The sequence below is a fragment of the Hypanus sabinus genome, chromosome 9 (genome assembly GCF_030144855.1).
Source record: "Hypanus sabinus isolate sHypSab1 chromosome 9, sHypSab1.hap1, whole genome shotgun sequence".
Classification (NCBI taxonomy): Eukaryota; Metazoa; Chordata; class Chondrichthyes; order Myliobatiformes; family Dasyatidae; genus Hypanus; species Hypanus sabinus.
The window spans coordinates 55,840,637-55,863,464 of record NC_082714.1 but is presented as its reverse complement, the minus strand read 5'-3'; the positions used below and the strand labels follow the sequence as shown (position 1 = coordinate 55,863,464).

General features: G+C 45.1%; 1 protein-coding gene across 1 annotated transcript; it reads right to left on the bottom strand.

Moving 5' to 3' along the window:
* Positions 1-942: 942 nt before the first annotated feature.
* LOC132399411 (amiloride-sensitive sodium channel subunit gamma-like) lies at positions 943-21,862 on the bottom strand. Its single transcript, XM_059979715.1, is given in 13 exon segments — positions 943-1,491; positions 2,081-2,156; positions 2,812-2,873; positions 4,458-4,515; positions 6,566-6,644; positions 10,750-10,870; positions 10,952-11,050; positions 13,766-13,929; positions 15,161-15,264; positions 16,669-16,865; positions 16,990-17,293; positions 19,988-20,327; positions 21,724-21,862. Coding segments are annotated over 12 exon segments (1,950 nt in total). The 5' UTR covers positions 20,308-20,327; positions 21,724-21,862; the 3' UTR covers positions 943-1,125.
* Between the last annotated feature and the right edge of the window lie 966 nt (positions 21,863-22,828).

Sequence of the window (22,828 nt, the reverse complement as noted above, 5' to 3'; positions counted from 1 at the left end):
TAGAAGAGAGAGTGCACAGGTCTCAGAGAACTAGGCACCACCTAGGTAGGTTGGTCTATGTGGCACCTGGGGAACAGAGTGTGATCTCCACTGTTTTGGGGAGTTATGCCACTGCTTTCTGCACTTGGATTGGGCTGCGTGTTCTGCAGGAGGGGTTGTCGAATTATCTGAATGTCATGAGGGCATGACTTAATTTGGTGGGGGGAGAATACGGGGTTCTCAGATTATTAACTGTAATGTTAACTGCATATATAAAATGGCTTCCCTGTAGCGTTATAATGAAATGGCTTCTTTGTGGGTAACTGATGAGGTAATGCTGTTTAGTTGAAATGTTTGGGTTATAATTATTGATAATGGAGGAACTAACCAATGGAAGCAATGTTGTTCTATCTGTATGTGCGGGAACCTGGAGAGAGTGCGCAGGATTTTTCTGGAGGTGAACCGAAGAGGAAGGATGTGCTGGATGCGCTCTGGTCGACCACCGAGGTTGGTCCCAGGCGGCGGGTTGAGTAAGTCAGAGAAGATCGAATGGTGAACAGAAGGCTTCGATAATTGAGCTCCAGCTGTTGTGCACAAACTGACTGAACTCTGATAAGTTTCAGCGCCCTTTTCTTTCTTTTTATATTGTATCACTATTAATTACCTCATTCCTGTAAGATTTATAAAGTGTAATCTGTAAAACATGCATTGTGTGCCGTCTGATATTGTACATGTGAGTTTGTACCAGTGTGCATTACACAGCATCTACGCAAAAGGGAGACATGGTTTGGTGGGTGGACGGATTTTCCCCCTAGACAAACACAATCTGATAGCCCTAAGCGTTACACAGCATAAACAGTCTGTGACTTTATTTTTCACAACTAGAGTCACAGGGAAAAACTTGTTTTGCTCAAAATTGAACTAGCTCCATTTGGACAAAAAATACTTAATCTATTTGCCAAATATTTGAAATAGCATTTATTACAGATAGAATCACAAAGATGAGAAGACAATATATTTTTTAGCATTTGCTCTGAGTTGTTGGGTTATTCTTGCTTGCTGACCATGAACGAGCTTAACCCTCCTGCACTGCCTTGTTCTACTACCAGGTTGAAGACATCCTCTGACATTCCTGCCATACAGCAGTCAGTGAGTGCAGCACCTCAAACCAGCTGTGTCTGGGAGGAAGTCTGCATGCATCTGAAGTGTTTCGTAGGTGGGAGGCAGCATGTCCGATGCCTGAGCGCAAGGCAGCTGGAGGGCAGCGTTAAAAGTTGGGGGGTCTTCATCGTTGATGTAGACTGAAGATCTGTGAGCCCTACTACTGGCTGTCGGTGGTTCCTCCTCTTCTTTCTCTCTCCGCCACCACTTACGAACTGTCTGTATGCCTTTCCGTGCACCAATTAGGAACATGTCAATGAAGAACACCTCTATTATCTCAATAACACAAACCACAGAGCAGCTCATCCAGAGTCCCAGCTGGCCTCCAAAATTTGAGAGTAAGGTGACAATCTAGAATCAGAGAAGCAGAGGCATTAGCACAACTGATTCCATGCATGTAATGTGCACCTCAGATCGGATTCCTGGATCCTGCTCTCCACTGTTGGAGAGTAATAATTACCTGCCTACTGTCTGTGCTGCTTTCTTTCCAATTTTATGTGTCTCACCAAATGAGTCTTTTGTTTTGAGATTGTGTGATTATAACACCGGCTTTTGAGAAAGGCCACTTGCTATGAGTGAACTGTATCAATAAAACATAATGCGGAATCTAGACTGGACATTTAGGAAGTTAAGAGTCATACTCAACACTCAACTGTGAGCTTGCTGCTTAAAGTGACGTGCTAAAATGAAACACATGATCTCAAAGTGGCATGTTCTAGGTAATTTTATGAATGGAGTTTGTTCCACCCACCCAAGTGATGATTTTATGTTGCCAAGGTTTGCCATGAGTAATCAAGCAGATTGGGTAATAGCAAGTATTAATTCATTCTTACCAGTGAGATCAACTTCGAGGAAGGCAATCTGAGGATCCGCCTGTTCTGCTTGGCTAAACATTAGCAACACTGGCCAACGGGGGTGGAACAACAGCACTAATACTTACATTATTTTCTGCTGTCTCAGTTATGTTCCTCAGATTCAGACTTCTATAGAAGATGGCCAGATTGGCTAACGCATTCCTGTTGAGTGAAAATGAAAGCACAGAACCAGTGTAATCTGTACACTTGCTATGAAACATGTTGCACTGAATAAGCTAAAAACCTCCTGTTATTCCCACTACACAGCAAAAGATTTGCATTCCTATTGTGCTTTTATAACTTTAAAATGTAACAAAGACCCTCATAGTCAGTGAGGTAGATGAGAAAATTGCATGGTAGTTGCAAAGCAGAAAAAAAGACCCCAATTTAGAAACGTCACTCAGATTCCAATGAAACATCCCCCTTCCTATTCCCTTCCAACACATAGAATCCCAATGGACCAAGCCCTTTCTTAAAATTTGTGCCTCCTACCTTTTAATCTTTGTGGTGTGCCCTGCTGTCTTAGGTAACAAGAGTTCATCTGGCTGCCCGATTAGTTTGTGTTAGAATAATGTTCCCATAGCTGAACTGTTCATGCACACTTACTGCCCTACTGTGCCTTGCCCTTCAAGTGCCTATAGAACTGATCTCTCCCCCTTGGAGGAATGAAATTGCCAGTCTTGAAACTCCGTGCATTAGTGATTTTCATTCCTGGATTTCCTGGTCATTCTTATCAAACGTACTGAAGTGAAGATTTAATTGAATCTCAGCTTCATGATCACATTGTGTAGTAGCAGGCTGACAAATCAGAACTTACTTTCTTAGTGTTTGGTTTCGATTGAGTTTCCTTTCCCAGTTCAGAAGGTGAAGGATCCACTCCTACTGAGGAAGAACAATGGTGTGAGCGAATTCCATCACAGCAAGTCAGAGGTCTCCATGGATTAGCTTAGTCTCTCCACCCATTAATTAGTTGCTTCTCTCGCCTCCTTCTGCATGTCCTCTAATTCACAATTTACTTAATCAATTTGACCCACTCACTCACTGTCTCCTACAAAAAAATTATACAAATGCGTGTGCGCGTGTGGGCACTTTTACATGCACTCTCTTCTACCAATACGAATATATGGAAATTCAAATCCATATGGATTACACAAAGTCATGACGTTCAATTATATTTGAATATTTTACTTGGAATCCGAAGTTATTATTTAATGTGTAAAAATGTATCTTTTAAAGTTTTCTCCTCTCATTTAGAAAATGTCTCTTTGTGAAGATCTTCACCCTACAGGACAAAAACTTTCCCTGTCTCCTGATCAAAGAGAACTGAGGTATTTGACTCATTTTTCCTTTAAATGATCAGAGAGCTGAGGCTCCAGGACTGAGAGGTCTGTACACCACTGATACTCAGAAACTTCAGATGCACTTCCACAATATAGATTGGTCCAAGGATTCTATACAGAATCCCTCGGATGACGTTTCTATACGCCTTAGACAAAATAAGGCAGCAGTGCAGAACAAAGCCATGTTGAAGCAGGCAGTAGATATTGTCCTTGAGATGTCGAGGTGCACCTAACACTAGCAGGGTAACTTCATCATTCAAGGAGAGTGATCCTCAAATCAGATATGGGGGCAACACAATCAGTGGTTCATTCCTTGCAGCCTGGTTCAAGGTCAGTTTGAGGCTGGTGGGACACATTTATCTAGGAGTTAATAGTTTCTAGATTTACTAGATTAATTCTTGGGAACCAGTGCAAATGAGGAAGGGAAAAAGTGATCAAGTATATGTAATTAAACAAGCACACATATATTGAAGACTGTGAGTGGGTGCAGTACTGAGCAAGACAAAAGCTAATGATTGAAAGTGTGTGATGGACAGAGAGAGGCAGATCGAGTAAGTTTAAAGCAAAGAATGTAAGCTTGTGGGCAAGCATTTGACTTGAATGAGAACTTGACAGCGGGCAAGGGGAAGTGTGAGTGAGTAACTAACTGAGTGTATAAACGTGAGGGATCAAGCGGTAGTGTAAATGTGCAAGCTTTAGTAAGATTCTATGTAAAAGATTGAAAGAATGAGTACAAGAGAGCATGAATGTACGGCATGGGACAGTGAGAGAATGAGTGATGCAAATGAGAGAATGAATTAAGGAAATGAGACTGAATGACAGCCAGTGAAAGTTTAAGTTACTAAGCACACAAAATTGAGCAAACACGAGTGTGAATGAATGACGATGCAATGGTGCATGGGTCAGTGTAGGTCTATGTCACTGAGAGTATGATCAATATCTCTGTGTGTGTGTGCACGTGTGTGCTTGTACATCTGTACATGTGAATGAGTTCACTGCTGCGTCTTTACACCTAACTTGCCCGCTCACCAGATTCTACCCCCACCCCCAAGCAGACATGCTGGAACCTGGTATTAGAATGATTCAGGTACCAGGGAACAGGAATCGTGTGGGCATTGCTCACCTCAGATGGTGTTGAGGGCCACTGTGCGACGCTAACAGTCATTGTCCATTCCTTAGAGCTGTGGAGAAAGCACAAAGTCCATGGCTTAATGTCCCAATATCCAATGAAAAGCAGAGAAAAATTGGACTAGGGCTGGGCCTTGGTCATATAGGGATCAAGCTGACTGGGTGATGGTTTTAGAGGATTACATTCACCCATGCCACCCCTCCCCCCTCCAGCTCCCTTCCCCTTATTGTGACTCTCAATGTTCCACAGGGAGAGGACTCAGTCTTAACTGGATATGAGATTTAAATGATCCACAGTTTGAGCACAGGCTCTAGAGTAACTGAAAATGACTGGACACTAGAATTAATTACAAACTAGATCTAGTGGCATGACATTGCCTGGAAAGTGGCTCCAAAAGCATGAACGATATCAGTACATGAGATTTTGTGGCACTGGCAATGACTGGACACAGGGTCATCATGGACTGGACCCACACTGACTGTAAATAAGCCCCACTGGTATTGGCACTGATTGGGCACAAGGCCCACAGGGCCTATGTTGGACAGTGACTTTACAGCAAGTAGGATTGAGGGTGATTTAAGCCTAGATAGTGGCAATGAGTGGACACGTCTGTAGAGAGACTACAGGTGACTGGTTATTCGGGGGGAATGGGGGGGTGTCAGTGACGCAACAAGAGGGGACAGTGAGAAGGTATTTCCTGGTGCAATGAGATGAGCCATGAAAACCTCAGAATTTGTGCCTTTAAATATAGTACAACTAAAACATTAGCATCTGGTTCAATGCATTTATTATACCGCATTTCTTGTGAGCAGACTTCACAACTGGTTTGCTTTTTATATCTAGTCCTCCCTAAAAATGCTGTGTCCACCTATCTGGAAAATACTACATACCATCTATGTTCCATTACTTACAGTAATTGTTGAATTGCATTTGCTAAATTTATGCACCTTTGATGAAACTTCCCCCAAGAGGACCACAACCTTGCTGTAGGGTTTGGAGGCTTGTGTGCTTCAATGACCTGGAGAGTAACATTGGCTGGAGTCAGGGCCTTGTGCTTTGGGTCTTTGTAGGGTCACCCCTTCGAAACAGGTAAAAGGGTAGAGGCCAGACTAAGAGAGGTCCACCAATCCTTCAGGTTTGGGGGTTCAGCTCAGGGCTAACAACCATGACCGGTCAAAAAAAGTCGATAGGGAAACAACAATGAAGAAGAATCCCATCTCTGTGTGCAACCCTTCATTGCTGCCCTACACGCCAATGACAACAGGCAGTAAGTAAGTGGCCAAATTTGGGGAAAATGTCTTTTCTTGCTTTTGGGTTACATATCCCTGTTTTAGAATGATCAGCACTTACTAGATTTAGAGTGGCACAGTACCGTAGTAGTTAGCACAACACTTCCCATGCCAGCTGTAAGATCAGGGTTCAATTCCTGCAGCTATCTGTAAGGAGTTTGTATGTTCTCCCTGAGACCCCATGGACTTTCACCAGGTGTTTTGGTTTCCTCCCATATTCCAAAGACATATGGTTAGGGTTAATGAGTTGTGGGCATGCTATGTTGGCGCCAAAAGTGTGTTAATTCTTGCTGATTTGATTTGATGCAGACAACACATTCCACTGTATGTTTCGATGTACATATGACAAATAAAGCTAATATTCAAACCCAGTGGACTCGGAGTTCTGTTTGGCAGCTGGTACAAAATCACATCATGTCCTCAGGGATGGACACTAGTTTTAGGGCAACTTCACCACAAAGTTTTAACTGGGATTCCTGGTTGCATATTTGATTGCATCGCCAGCTCCATGGGAACGCGAGTGGACTGGACATCAACAGCAATGTTGACAAAAGAGTCTAACTGGACATAACTCCAGAGGGACAAACAATGACTAAACTCTGGCTCAAGAAAGGCTGGAAATGCTTGAACACTATTAACAGGAATCTATATGGACTGCACAGTTGTTATACAGGAAGCACATAGAATATATTCTGATAATCCATAGTGGAGCATCTCTCTGTAACTAACACTGAGAGAAGGACAACTAACTTGCCGGATTTCATTGAGTTATCTTGTTGGAATGGAAATTATTTTTAGGTCTCAGGAACTTACTGACAGGCAGGTCGGCAAATCTTCTGGCAAACCAATTGTTCTTGAATAAATTGATTGCGCAGTCTGTAATAGCAGGAAACTATAGGAAAACAGAAGAAATTTCTTAAACTCTGTGGGCAACATCAAATAACTAAACAAACAGAATTATATCTTCTTCCAGATTTCCATTATTCTTCCTATTAAAAAACCTGAATTTATTCATGACCCCTTGACTCCTGTACTGTGTCCCCAAATTCTCTGCATCTGGATTAAGAAACTTCTTCAGGAAGCCTGGTTTGTTTTTGAATTCATCCTTACATTGAACAGCTTCACTCTCTTGCACTGCACTGTCTCTGTAGCTGTAACACTTTATTCTGCACTCTTATTTTTTTTCCCTTGCACCACCTCAGTGCACTTTTATAATGAATGATATTCAAGTCAAGCTTTTCACTGTTCCATGGTACATGTGATCATAATAAACCAATTCAATTTCTCCAAATCAAAGGTGTCTGATGAACTTCCAAATCAGACAACTTTGATTTGTAAGTTCAGCATCAGGCATACGATCAACATGATTCGTGCATCATAATCAACAGGGTATAATAATGCTTAATTGCTGGGGATCACAAGTCACTAGAAAAACACCACCAAGGCTGAATAAACTCTTCTTGGGCTTCCAGCTGGGTGCAGGTATCAATTTTTAATCAACATTTCAATGACAAACTCTGCCATCTTCTTTAGGGATGATGCCTGGGCACGTCTAGCCTGGTAGTATTTATACCCCCATAGACCATCCCTTCTGATCTGTTAGTCCACTTCTAATCAGGTTTCTGCTATCCCACCTTGTTTACAATCAAAATTCAGTTCTTACTTAGAGACTTTCGTCTTTGTTAAAATTCCTTCCCTCTAGTTTTATTTCAATGGCTTCCTTGACCAGCTGGTCCCAAAGGCCATTGGTGCAGCAGAGTAGTTATGTGTCATCGAAACACCAGATCTCTTGTTCACCACCAATGCCATCCCAGCAAGATGCTCCAAATTCATCAGAATATTCATAATTGAAATAAGTCAGCTGATCTGGGAGAGAGCTCACTTACTCTTGTTTGTTTATCCTTCCAACGAATTCGGGGGATTTTGCTGAACCGGCATTGATGGTGGTTTCTGTTGCCTTGTGATGCCCCTCTGCACGGTCCAGGTCACAGAGACATCTGTAGGACAGGGATCACTTCTGCCTGGTAGATCATAGGGTTTATGTCGGGTCTGAAGTCATAATCTTGAATTACTCTTTTCTCAATCAACACAACACATGCTGCTGCATTGAAGGCAGTGGAAAATTTCATCATCAATGATTCCCTTTGCCAAGAGATGACTCTCAAGATAAGGAAAGAGGACCAATTCTCTGGATTTTGTCATCAACTTTCATTGTCGGACTGCACTGTGGTACAACACAGGCAGGTGGTAGAGGTCCTTCATCTTGTTGATTCTGAATATATTTAATGTGTACCAATTTTAAATTTAGCTTAGTCTAGATTTCAGAGTCTTCCTGATCATTTTGCTGGCGTCAAATTATAATAGATACAAATTTAATGCTGTTCTGATTAAAGGTTATTAGATCAAAACTTTAATTATTTTTTTTACTCAAGAAACCCCACTTGATCTGCTAATTACTTTCACCATTTTCTGTTTTTAATCTCAAAGGCAACTCTGTTTCCTTGCCAGCCCTTCTTGGTTTGTTCTGTCATTTCCTGAAACTTACATTGGATCTTCATGATCAAATGGTTCAAAATTTGGAATTCACTCAACAATTGACTATGATAATTATGGTATAGTTTTAGTTTTTGTACACTGTTCTAATTCTGTCCATCTTTCAGTGCTCACAGATACAATCCAAAACTGACTCGTTCTGGATCACGATGGCAATTTCTTGAAAGTCTGATTGACGGCATTTACTCTGTAGATCACATTTTCACTTTCAATAGAGTTGAAAGAGGAAGATGCAACAGTGCATCCACAATGAGCTCTGCTTGAAACTCCTCTAGACTATTAAACACACATATACTGAGAGAAAAAGCAGGCAATGAGAACTTCACTGGAATCCAAAATGACTCAGACTGGGTGGTGGGTTGGAGATATATCTTTATCAAAGGAGGTGTAAGGCACTCCTTCCCTCCACTAGCCTGCAGATCACCCTAGGGCAAGGTGTAGCACTTCCTTAGCTCTCTCTACCCTGATCAGGGTCACGTGAAGCCAGGGGAGCAGGTGATGGATGGTCATATGAGCAGCTGGTCTATATCACAAGTCCTGGTTACGTGATCACAGTCTCTGAAGGGTACAAGTAATGGCTGGGGTCACCCGTCTTGTAAAGGTACTGCCCAGAAGGCAGCAACGGCAAACTACGAAACAGCACATAACAACGATGATGATGGCAGTGATACTGAGAGAATGATTGGGCACCTTAGTAGATATTGCTGATGTGGGGCCTACTAATAATGACTTATGATCTGTTGCTGGGGTAAAGGCTCTACCTAGTAGAAACTAATGGAATTTATTGATTTCAGTTGCTTTTCCAAGTGCTTTCTTCCCAATTTGAGCATAGCTGTGCTCACTCTGTGAAGTGAAATTGATAGGTTTTGCTTGTACATCCATCTCTTGCTTTACTACTTTTAAAATCCTCTCACAGCACATAATTTTAGGCTCAGTTAGCTTATTGAGAATGGATTTTTAAATACTTCCTTCCAAATGGGAGTCAGACATTCCATGAGATTGTTACATGGCTTAAGAGGCAAGTACACCAGTTGACTCCACTGGCCAACTTTACAGTCACATGGAAAGAGAACGGCATGTTTCATGCTTGAAGAGACATTACAGTAGGTGAAAGAATAAATGACAGAAATGTGATGATGCAAAGTGAGAGAATGAGTCAATGGGAGGAAAAAGAGAATACAAATAAATCAAGGGAAATAGAAAGTAGAATACTGGAATCATTATCTGAAATCATTGTTGCATCCAGACAACTGTAGAGAGCTGCTTTCCTCCAGCTTACATTGAGTTTGTACAGGTAGGTAGAGTTTGGAGAGGGAATCAAGGGATATGGGGACAATGCAGGGACTGGGTATTGATAGTGAATGATCAGCCATGATCTCAGAATGGTGGTGCAGACTTGAGGGGCCGAATGGTCTACTTCTGCACCTATTGTCTATTGAGTCATAGGTACTTGTTGATCTGAGGTCATGACTGGAGGAGGGGGAGAGGGGGGGGAGAGGGGGGGGAGAGGGGGGGAGAGGGGGGGAGAGGGGGGGAGAGGGGGGAGAGGGGGGGAGAGGGGGGGAGAGGGGGGGAGAGGGGGAGAGGGGGAGAGGGGGGGAGAGGGGGGAGAGGGGGAGAGGGGGGGAGAGGGGGGGAGGGAGGGGGAGGGAGGGGGAGGGAGGGGGAGGGAGGGGGAGGGAGGGGGAGGGAGGGGAGGGAGGGGGGAGGGAGGGGAGGAGGGGGAGGTGGGGGAGGGAGGGGGAGGGAGGGGAGGGAGGGGGAGGGAGGGGGAGGGAGGGGAGGGAGGGGGAGGGAGGGGGAGGGAGGGGGAGGGAGGGGGAGGGAGGGGGAGGGAGGGGGAGGGAGGGGGAGGGAGGGGGAGGGAGGGGGAGGGAGGGGGAGGGAGGGGGAGGGAGGGGGAGGGAGGGGAGGGGAGGGGAGGGAGGGAGAGGGAGGGAGAGGGAGGAGAGGGAGGGAGAGGGAGGGAGAGGAGGGAGGGAGGAGGGAGGGAGAGGGAGGGAGAGGGAGGGAGAGAGGGAGAGAGGGAGAGAGGGAGAGAGGGAGAGAGGGAGAGAGGAGAGAGGGAGAGAGGGAGAGAGGGAGAGAGGGAGAGAGGGAGAGAGGGAGAGAGAGGGAGAGAGGGAGAGAGGGAGAGAGAGGGAGAGAGAGGGAGAGAGAGGGAGAGAGAGGGAGAGAGAGGGAGAGAGAGGGAGAGAGAGGGAGAGAGAGGGAGAGAGAGGGAGAGAGGGAGAGAGGGAGAGAGGGAGAGAGGGAGAGAGGGAGAGAATATATATATATACCACCCCATGCTTTTCTGTCAGGAGGTGAGACTTCTTGTAATTCGTGCAATCCTGCCATGCATAAAATGCCTACTCTGTTTATCTATGGAGCAACAAATCACTGTGGTAATCTTTGGATGCTGCAGACATATAGATATTGATCAGCAGGAAGTGTGAACTCACTCCAGCCTGGGAACTTTGCGTAATCGCAGTACTCTGCTTCGGCAGGTCGCGGCTTCTCATAATGGGCACACCCACAGCATCATCGAACCATTTCCATCTGAAAGCACGAGTGTAGACACATCTGTGTGTACAAAAGGAGTCAACTGGATTAGTCTGCTCTCTCTATTCCCAGTTGATGATTTCAAGTGGGCTGAAGTCTTGCCTGTAAAGTGTATCTTTTGTTGTAGAGATTTGTCACTGGCACATTCAGCCCGTCCATTGTACAGTCACTGTACGGACTACCCAGTCTTTGTAATACAGTCTGAAACATCAACAGAAATGATTTATTGAAAGTAATACATTGCAAGAGACAAATGGCAGCCAATGTAAATTATTGTAAGCCTTGCAATTGGTGAAGGTTGCTTAGTTTATCCGATTTTTATTTCAAAATAAATTTTATGCATAATAAAAATACAGTGGATTCCAGATAATTAGGCCATCGGTTAGTAAGGCCAGCTGTTTATATGGGACAACATGCTGCTTAATTGGGGCAGGAGATGATTGCCAAACCTTTTCTAACTAGCATCAGTCACAACCACATCATGTGCTCGTTAGACACTACTACACCGTGCATAGACCAAACAGTTTTTAAATAGCATCAGCTGCATGTGTGTGTGTTCAAAAGCAGTGATTTTTGTCAGATAGTTTTGAGAAATAAGCAGTGAGCAATTCAGAACTCTTTTGCTCGCTGCTGTTTCAATCATTCAGACATAGAAATACCAGAAACGGCTGGATGTGGAAATGAAACGATTTCACTATTTCAACAAATTAGGACCTATGAAGAACTTGGAAGTATCTTGAATGTTACCTTTGGTCCCCACCGGGCACTCTGCTCTCACCTGTGGCTCCAAGCCCCACTTCAGTATACTGCTCCATCAGGTTGGCTATATGAGGTGAAGGTAGCTTAGAGCCTGGTAAGTCCGTGTGTGTGAAGTCAGCTCTGGCAGACTGGGTAGAAGGGATCTACACAGTGAAATCCAATGGCCAGAAAGACCCTTCTGCAATGCTCACGGGGCAGCAAAGGGCACGACGAGGCACAGAAGTTGTCATGGTCATCCACAGCAACCAGGGAAAAATCCAGTTGTGACATCTGCTCATCCCACTAGACCCAGACTTCTGGGAGGGGTGAGTGGAACTGCCCAGTGCAATGGCATTCCACACAAGTTTCCTGTCATTGTCAAATATGATGGACAGCCACCAATAGTTTTGGTAGTGGTCTCGTTTGTTTTACTGTATATTTCACTTAAACACTTCAGTTGTTACTCAGTTAAACAGTAGATTGTCTTTATATACCTTTTACTTCTGGGGCAGCCACTTAATTGGACCAAAATGTACTGGTCCCAATATGTCCCAATTGACTGGAATCCACTGTATATACAAAAGAAAAAATACAGTGCAAAAAAAATCTTACTTTTTTACTATGTGCCATTTCATTGGAAGTTCAGCAGGAATTTGAAACTGCATTGTGTCTCTGTACACAGACCTGCCATAAATCACTAGGTTACAGATCTGACTCACATCTACAATATTCTCCTCATCTCAACTCACCTAACCAGATTCCTCCATTCTCAATCCCATCCATCAATTCTTATCCCCTTAAAACTTGCATCATCTCCCCAACTATCTATTCACTTTCAGCATATGGGAACAGGCATATTTACCCCCTTGAGCCTATTCTGTCAATCAACCCAACCAAAAGGGATGTGTTATCCAACTCCATGTATCATTTCTCTATAAACCTTTAACAAAACTCCACCAATCTCAGATTTTAAATACCAAAATGATGTAGATTCAATTGCCAATTGAGAAGAAAGTTCCATGTTTCCGCCATCCCCTGCATATTGAAATATTTCCCAACTTCTTTGTTCAACTCTAGTTTTCAGACTGAAGCCCCTTAGTCTTAGACTTATCAACTTCTAGCTTATCTATCAATTCTGCTTAATGAACTAAAAACTTAAATCAAAACATACTAAATTATGCAGAATAGACAATAGACAATACGTGCAGAAGTAGACCATTCGGCCCCTCGAGTCTGCACCGCCATTCCGAGATCATGGCTGATCATTCACTATCAATCCCTGCCTTGTCCCCATATCCCTTGATTCCCCTATCCATCAGATATCTATCTAGCTCCTTCTTGAAAGCATCCAGAGAATTGGCCTCCACCGTCTTCCGAGGCAGTGCATTCCACACCTTCACAACTCTCTGGAGAAGAAGCTCTTCCTTAACTCTGTTTTAAATAACTGACCTCTTATTCTCAATCCATGCCCTCTGGCACTGGACTCTCCCAACATCTGGAACATATTTCCTGCCTCAATCCTATCAAATCCTTTAATTATCTTAAATGTTTCAATCAGATTCCCCTCTCAATCTCCTCAATTCCAGTGTACAAGCCCAATCTCTCTGCGTAAGACAGTCCTGCCATCCCAGGAATCAACCTAGTGAATCTACGCTGCACTTCCTCAATTGCCAGAATGTCCTTCCTTAAACCTGGAGACCAAAACTGTACACAATATTCCAGGTGTGGTCTCACCAGGGCCCTGTACAAATGCAAAAGGACATCCTTGCTCTTGTACTCAATTCCCCTTGTAACAAAGGCCAACATTCCATTTGCCCTCTATCCAGCCAAGTATAACAGAATCTAATCCAAGTTAACATTCATATGCACTCCCATCATTAAAATGAGATGCCTAATCCAGATAAAATCCAACTACAATTTTGAATAGCTGTAGCCCAACTTCAATTATCTGGTGTACCAGGCATAAATTCCATTAATCCTCAGGTCTCCTTGGATTTTCACCATTTTCTAGACTTCCACTATTTAATAAGTATTCTGTTCAATTATTTTTGTATCCAAAACAGAGGACCTCACATTTGCATGCTAAAATTGAGTTTGTTGAGTACTGTGAGATTTGCTTGGACCTTAACCATCAGCTCTACTTAGTTGTGATGGAGTGTTTCCCATTGGGAAGATTACCAATTCAAGGCCCATGGCCGTTTGGGTTTCTGTCTGAATCTCAATCCCCACATCTTCAATGAAGGGGTATTCGTTCTGATCATGAATGACAATTTTGGCTCCCATTGAAGTGACGAGGTATGGATTATACTCATCCTCATCCACATGCAGAGTCACCTTCAGGCCTGTGAAAGAGAAGAAGAGGAAAGCCAACTTTTGAGACATCGTGGTCAATTTATAGCCAATAAATACAGCCATGTTGCAAGTAGAAATATGGTGGCTGACTGCGCATAGCCAGCTCTGATGAACAGTAAAACATTGACTTCCACTTGGAAATTCTTTATGCCTTATCAGATCAGAACTGATGAAAGTACCTCAGGCTAAAATGCTGCTAGTGAAAAGTGAGCTGACCAGTTTATAATTTCCAATATTTTCTGTCTTTAGTTTGTATCTCACTTCAGAGAAGAACAACTTCGGATAGCAATTCTGTATTTCCATTGAAACCTGTACTTTGACTTTTCTCAATATCACTCTCACTTTGATCAACCTTCCACCACAGATATCCCTTCTGTTGTTTCCACCTCTTTTTGAATTCTACTGCTTCTGTAAGTGCTAAAAATTTAGTGTGACACGTAACTCCCAATTCTAGTGAAAGATTAACAACCCTGGATTTAATGCACATTCTCCTTCCGCAGATGATGTCAGACTTGCTGAAAATCTCCACCATCATTTGTTTTGACTTCAGATTTCAAGGATCTGCATTTTTTTTTTTACAACCCCCAACAAAAGAACTTGGAGTGAAGTGTAGAAATCATGTAATAAGCACAAGAAAGAGATGGAAAGTTCCCTACAAGGCAGGTGGATCAAAGAATGTGGGACAAAAGTGGGAATAGGCTACCAAATGCTCAGTAAGATAGCATTGAAAGGTGGAACAAATGCAAAGGGTGGAATAGCATTTTCCTGCTTCTGTTTTTGTTGTTAAAAACCCATGTCATGACTTGAAGATTGTGAAACACCACATCCTGGGGGGGGGGGGGGGCCTTTACTAAAGAGTGAAATCACACAAGGACACAGGATCGTGGGCATTCTCCACCAAGACAGAGCCGTGAATATTGCACTGGGACACCCAGAGTACAGTGGAAACTCTTCCCCAAGTCCTTCAATAAAGATTAACTTCCATCTGGAAGATAATTGCGAAGAGTAGTCTTTAACCCAGAGGCTTTGAATCCATAAAGCTATACTGGAAGAATAAAATGTTTTATGTTTTATAATTATAGTGTGGTACAGCACAGAAACAGCTCCCTTTGTCCATGGGGCCAATCAGTGCTAACCCCATTTACTGAGTAAATTGTAGACACTGCTTCCCGTCTTTTGACTTTACCCTCCATTATCAGTCAAAATTCCACCTTGTTTTACCATTCTCACTGCCCGCGTTGCTGGTTCGCAGAGCCCTGCTATCTTCTCCACTGTTGAACGTGAAGCAGTTTCCACGCAGCACGTGATGCATTAGGCTGAAGTTCCTGCAGTGGGGAGAGATGGGGGGGGGGGGGAAGAAAGACACCTCAGTCACTGTGGAAAAAAGTGAGATATCAAAGGTGCAGATCTTTCTGAGGACCTGGATTTCGGCGGAGACAAACGCGGGAAAGCTGGAAGCAAAGTGCAATTGGATATTAACCTCGGAATTCCCCCCCCCCCCCCGCAAAGACTACAGACAACCCAAGAGTATAGAGGTTTGAGCTGATACTTTATAAAATGTCATAATTTATAAGGTTTAATAAAGTGAACCTAGTTCCCCTGAAACACTACTCTCTCTGTCTCAACACCTCATCTACCGTCTGGGTAGTCTCCAGCCCCTTGTCATGAACATTGAATTCTCCAACTTCTGGTAATTCCCTCCTTCTCCCTTCCCCCATCCCAGTTTCCCTCTGCCTCCTCCTCCAGCATCCTACCTCTCTCATGATTCTGCCTTCTTCTTCTACCCATAGTGCTTTCCCCTTACATTCCTTCTTCACCCCTCCTGCCTATCCCCTCCCTGCTTCCCCTCCACCAACCCTTGATCTTACTGGTTTTTCACCTGGCACCTACTAGCCTTCTCCTTCCCACCCTCCCACCACCTTCTTTATAGGGCCCCTGCCTCCTCCCTCTTCAGTCCTGACGAAGGGTCTCCGCCAGAGACGTTGACTGCTCGTTTCCACGGATGCTGCCCGACCTGCTGAGTTCCTCCAGCGTGTTGTACATGTTGCTCTCTCTGTCCCAGCTCTCTGACAATGATGGAGTCAATCGAACAGCAACTTCAACAGACTTAAAATTATTACCCTTCCTCCCTGTAAGCAGGTACCTGACAGTACAGCAAGCCCAAAGCACCACCCAACCCCTAATGAATCAATCCGGACGGATATGTTCACATGACCATACAGCACTACCCCCCAAAAAGGTAATGGGGCCCCTTAATGCCACTCCATGGCATTTACCTCACCAGCCCCATCAGAACTATCCTCTCTAAATGCACCCCCCCCCCCCCACCAGCACTGCACTGAGCGTGGGGGAGCCGTGGCTGCCTCAGAAATGCCCCCCAATGATTGAGCTAATCAGAACTGCTACTCCCATTCTGTAGGTCTGCTTTGAACTGCAGCCCCCTCCCCCCCCCCGCAAACACGATTCCCCTCCCCCCCCCGCTCTCCTCCAGACTAAATTCCTAGTGGGGGGGGGGGAGAGAATCTGCCTCAGAACTGTTCTTTCCACACTGTTTGAGCCTCCCCGAGTGCAGACACCCCAAACTACCTGTTCCCCTCCCCCCTTCACTGCGGATCCACGCGATTCTGCACAGGAACATTCTGGAAAGGTGCCAACCCAAAAACTGTCGTCTCCTAGCGACAACTGTTATTTTCAGTTAGTTACGGCTGGATATTTTAGTCTGCATTAACCTTGAATCGCAGGCTCTTCCCCCAAACGAACAGGATAATATGAGATCAGCAGCAGAGTATCCCATCTGCAGTTTGGCCTGTTCGGGCACCCGTGCCATAATGTTGAGGTAGTGGAGTCGATACCATTCCTGGATGGCGGCTGTGCCAGAGTTGAATGTATAGATGTCACAGGTCGATTCATCGTGTTTCTTCTCGCACTGCCCCGGGAGAGAAAGAAGAAATAAGAGAACCTGCAATACAAGGTCACTATCCAGCTAATTTCCAGTGCCCAAGATGATCCTGACGCACGGGATCTGGCACTTCCCTACGTGTCAGACTCACCAACTTGAAGCCAATCACATTGTTTGGTTTCAGGGTGTGGCTGCCCCCGAACGATCGGGTTTGGAATGTCCCGTTCATCCTCTGTTGCCTCTTGGTAATGAGGTCAGACAGGATGGTGTAATCCTGGCCCACTTTGACCCGCAGCAGTGGAATACTGTCGGAAAATCCGCCCCCTTGGCTTTCAGTGGTGTCTCGCCGAGCTCGCCATTGGCTGCTGTTGGAAGTGTTGAAGTGGTAAAGCTCATTGATGGCAATCTGCGTCTCCTGGTCCAGTTTCTGAAGGAGATGTCTCGTTGCAGAGTATCTGTGGAGAGACAGGAGCAAACCCGGGGCAATGATAACCACCATGCTCTGGGTGTGCATGAAGGAATTCAAGTAGGACCTTTTTAGGAAGTTCATGTTCACATTATTGACAAGGAAGACACCCTCAGAAATACAGCACATCTTTTATGACAATTGTTTGAGAATTTCTGTGCTTCCTACTGTATTTTGCGCCAATATACACCTTGATCAGGTGCTCGTCAAAGCATTTAACCTCTGCCACCGACCCTCCAATCATGGGGAACAATGGCCTACAGTGACGGGTTCCCACATTTACTAAACATCGCAGCTTAAGAAATGGACGGGGAACATTATTTGCTCAACAGTCTCCTTCATTTTCAGCGAGATCATGATTATTACTCCATCTCGCCTCCAATTCCCACCTTCAGCCCCATCACTAAATTCCTGGCAGACCAAAAATTTGCATGAAATCTACCAAGTAACACTAACACACATATACACACACACACACACAGACAATGCTGACAATGCTGGAGGAACTCAGCAGGCCAGGCAGCGTCTATGGAAAAGAGTAAACAGTAGATGTTTCTGGCTGAGACCCTTCCTCAGAACTGGAAAAAAGATCAGAAGTTAGAGTGAGAAGGTGGGGGGGGGGAAGGGAGGAAGAAGTACAAGGTGGTAGGTGATAGGTGAAACCAGGAGAAGGGGAGGGATGAAGTTAAAAGCTGGGAAGTTGATAGGTGAAAGAGTTAAAGGCTGGAGAAGGGGGGGGGGGGGTTCTGATAGGAGAGGGTAGAATACCATGAAAGAAATGAAGAGTCATAGGAAAGTATAGCACAGAATCAGGCCCCTTGGCCCGGCCCATCTAGTCTATGCTGAACCATTTAAACTGCCTATTCCCAATTGATCTGCACCCAGGACTATAGTCTCCATACCCCTACCATCCATGAACCCATCCAAACAAACATTGAAATCGAGCTCGCGTGCACCACTTGCACTGGAAGCTCATTCCACACTCTCACAACCCTCAGTGAAGAACTTTCCCTTCATGTTTCCCTTAAACTTTTCACCTTTAACCCATGACTTCCAGTTGTAGTCCCACCAAACCCCAGAGGAGAAAGCCCGTTTACATTTACCCTATCTATAGCCCTAATAATTTTTTTAATACAGTACTTTGGTCAAATCTTCTCTGAATCTTCTATGCTCCAAGGAATAAATTTTAGACCCATTCAATCTTTCCTCTATAACTCAGCTCCTCCAGTCAGGGCAACATCCTTGTAAATTGGCGAACTGGCGGAGTCCTGATAGTTCAAATGCTGGTAAAGATAATGATGAACTTTATTTTGTTTCATGTACTTTGAAACATCGGAGCATACATGAAAATGCATCGTTTGCATCAAATCAAATCCGTGAGGATTGTGCTGTGCCTGTGAGGAAGGGTCGCCACGCTTCCGGTGCCAACATAGCAGCCAACAGCTCACTAAACCCAACCCGTACATTCTTGGAATGTGGGAGGAATGCAGAGCACCCGGAGGGAACTTACAAACTCCTTACAGACGGCGGTGGGGACTGAACCACAATCTTCCGATCGCTGGTTGCCGCCATGATAGCGGGCTGCCACCGCAGTAAGGGCATTGCTCAACAGGTGGGGATGATTGAGATTGAGTGCACACAATGCAGGAAGGGGCTGATGACGAAGGCAAATTATTCACCCTCCGGGTAGATATTGGATTTTGCTGTGCCTAACAACATCGCTTCTGTTAATTACCGATTGGCTTGATGCGCTCATTTGAATGGATGCTGCCCGACCTGCTGAGTTCATCCATCTCGTTTGTACCTGTTGATTTGACCACAGCATCTGCAGTGGACTTCGTGTTTGCTATTATTATGCTCATTTCCCTCCTAAGTGTTTGCAATGGTGGACAGCACCAGCGGTGGAATTTCCAAAGTGATGCAAATTCACCCGGGACAGCTCATTTTCATGTCTCATTGTTGAAATAAAATCCAATTGTATAATGGTTTAAAAAGTCTGAACAATTACATGTGTAGATGATATGACTTCTATTGTTTCTCCCTTATCCATAGTAATGGTTATGGACTCCAAATATTCTAACATTGTCAAATATTATCCTCCTTTCATGAAGACACGTGGATTTTACGTCTCTGGTAATGGATTTCAGCGGTTTCGCACATTTGGCGTTAAACTAGGAAAGAGTACGAAAGGGCGGAAGTAGGAGAATGGAATTTCTAGGGTCTCGGCCGGAAACATCGACTGTATTTTTCCCCATCGATGCTGCCTGGCCTGCTGAATTCCTTCGGCATTGTGTGCTGAATGGCTTTCTGTAATTGTGGGCCCAGGCAGAATCTCCCAGTGCCACGGAGAGCTGCACTGTCGGAGATGCCAGCTTTTGAATGTGATGCAAAACCGAGTTCTCGTTTGTTCCTTCCCCACCACCCCCCTAGCTTGACCCAAAATACCCCACGGCGGTGTACAAACAACCGGAGTCAGCCAATGGTTCGGCGAATGTTTGTACCGCAACCATAAGTGGGCTGAAATGGATCATCTCTACGGGATCTTGCTCTGCATTTGCCTGGTACCCTGATTCGCGCAGTAACTCCGCTTTCAAAAGCTACTTCACTGACTTTGGGAGATGCTGAAGGGGGCCGCTGAACAGGGAGGTCTTTCTGGGAATTGCGGAGGGCGTGGGGAACTGACCTGTATGGGTTCATGTTGCAGATGGTGATGGCAGGGAAGGGAATCTCCTGGAACTGGACGGTGATGGCGACGGAAGCAGTGTAGTAGGAGGCGATGAGAAGACCGCACTGCCATAAAATGATCCCCACGGCGCCAAGGGTCAGGATCAGCCAGATTGTCCGGCGCAGCCGGCCTTTAGACACCACAATCCTGCGGCAGCCGTGGGTGTTGGTGTTGTAGCAGTACCACCGTGCCAACTCATAGATGCTTGCTGCTTGTGGCCCCGTTACTGGCAGCTTCTCCTTGATCTTCTCTTTCAGTCGCTTTGCCTCCGATTCCATGGTGCCTTCACAGCAGCGCCCTGACACAGGAGGAGGCATTAAAACTGGACGGGAAGTGCGAGCGGAGTTTTACTGCCTCATGTTCCTCCCCCCCCCCCCCCCACTCACTTCATTCCCCTCCCCACCTAGTTGTTGTATCTCACTGACTTATCACACATGCAGTTTCGCCCCCTCCCCTCAGTCGTACACTTTTCCCTTTCCCCTGGCATTGTACAGTGCAGATGTTGCTTCCCCCGAGTTTGATTGTTCACCCAGCAAAGGGGGCCAGAGACTCCGAGCACTTCTCAGCGAGTGAAATCGGTGGGGGTGTACAACGGCACTGGGCTGAGCACGGGACTGCCGGCTCGCCTCTTCGTTTGACTGGTGTTATTCCTGATACAAGCGGCAGCTGGCATCAAGGAAACAACGGGGCAAATCACAATCAGCACCACACTTCCAGAGAATAAGCAAGCATTGCCAAAAATTGTGGGACCATTAGGAGGCGGAAAGAAAAATGGGATCCGGAACAGCAGAAATGAAAAAGATGAACCTTATAAAAATATATTCAACTGCTTTCTATATGCAAATCAATTTAAATATTTAATTAGAATCGTTCAACTCTCCAAATTCTGGTGGGATGGGGGAAAGAGATTTAATTTCCCTTTAAAAAGTGTTTCATTCCTTAGATTCTTGGATCACTTGGATATATTTTTTAAACTCCAGACCATCGGCTCTTAGCATATCTGGGTTTCCTCAGATCCCATCGTCTACTATCGGCCGCTTACTCTTCGATTCATAAAAAAGGTAATTCAAATCGAGTAACACATACAAATTGCTGGCGGAGCTCAGCAAGTCAGGCAGCATTTATGGACGAAAATAGACAACGTTTCGGGCCGAGACCCTCAGCATTTTGTGCGTGTTACTCAAGATTTCCAGCATCTACAGAAACTCTTGGGAATCAGATACGACGCTTTCATTAATTTAGTATCGAAATTTCACCAATAAGTTCAGTTTATTTTATTCCACTATGTTCTTTTTCAATGTTGTTTTAGTTTAAATGACTTTCTGATGGAGAGCAACTCGTACATTAAAGGGTTTGACCTACCTGTGTGGGGAGCGAGGGTCACCAAGCCGCAGCTGAACTAGGTGCGAGACTGCGTCCGATTCTCAGCCGCGACCACAGTCTCACAACAAGGGGAGGGGGGTTGGATTTGACTCCGCTGACAGCTGCTTTACGTTCTGATTGATTGATCTATTGGTCAGGGAAGCCGAGAGAGCAAAGAAAACGTGCAGGTAGTTGAGGGGTGTGGATAACATTTGCAAGGCCAGTGTGTATTGTTTTCCATAGTTATTAAATAGTGATTGATGTTACAAACGAGGGACCCGTTCGACCACTTCATGGGATAATACATGGACAAACATTGGCGCAGGTTTTACCTGTTATGTTGGCTTTGGTCTGAGACCTGAACAGCACGAGGGTCTACGCCCGAACTCCTCAGCTGTCCTTCCTCATACATTGTAGGTGACAGGGCAGCTTAAAGCTGGAGTGAGGGGCAGCGCCGCTGACAGTAAGCCTGCACCCATCGTGTGCTAAACCACGCCGATTTTAACACCCAATCAATAATCACAATGGGCTAGATCATAAAGCACAATAAATTCCGGGTCGAATAAAGATTGTTTATTGAATACAGCGTGTCAGTGTTTTTTTTCCCTACCCCACTGAATCCGCAACGGAGAGCAGGCCGAGGTGGAGGTGAGCTCGGCAGGAGCGGCCCAGTGTTCCTCACGCAAGCCAGAGTCCTGCTGCTCCCTAATGGCCGACCGTCAGCCTCGCAGCAGGACCGAGCGCCGGAAAACTTCGACAGTAGCGCACACACAACGTTATGCTGTGTTCCTGGTGCCAGGATGTCTCGGATCGTGCCATGGCATTCTCAAGGGTGAAGGTGAAGTTAGAATTCTTGGTACATATTGGTACCAAATGACATAGGTAGACAAGCTGAGAAGGTCCCCAAAGAGAGATTTCAGAGAGCAAGGTAGAAAGCTGAGAAACAGGACCTCCAGCGTAGTAATCGCTGGATTGCTGCCTGTGCCACGCGCCGGGGAGGGTAAGAAAGGGTTGATCTGGCATGTGAATCCGTGGCTGAGGAACTGGTGCAGGGGACAAGGGTTCAGATTCATTGATCCTTGGGATCTCTTCTGGGGAAGGTATGACCTGTACACCTCAACCTGAGAGGAACCAATGTCCTTGTGGGCAGGTTGGCTAGAGATGTTCAGGCGGGTTTAGTCGGAGGATAGGAACCCGAGTGATAGTGCTGAAGATGAGGAAGTTGGTTTACAAACAAGTAATGTGTAGTGAGACACCTAGCAAGGTGAGGCTGTTGATAGGGTGGAAGTGTAGTCAACAGGATGAGCTGCAATGTAAAGGGCGACAAAGTTGAAAAGGATGAACACAGGACCGAACGCGTTATATTTGAATATGTGCAGAATACGGAATAAGGTCAATGACTTTGTCGCACAGTTACAGATTGTTGTGTATAATGTT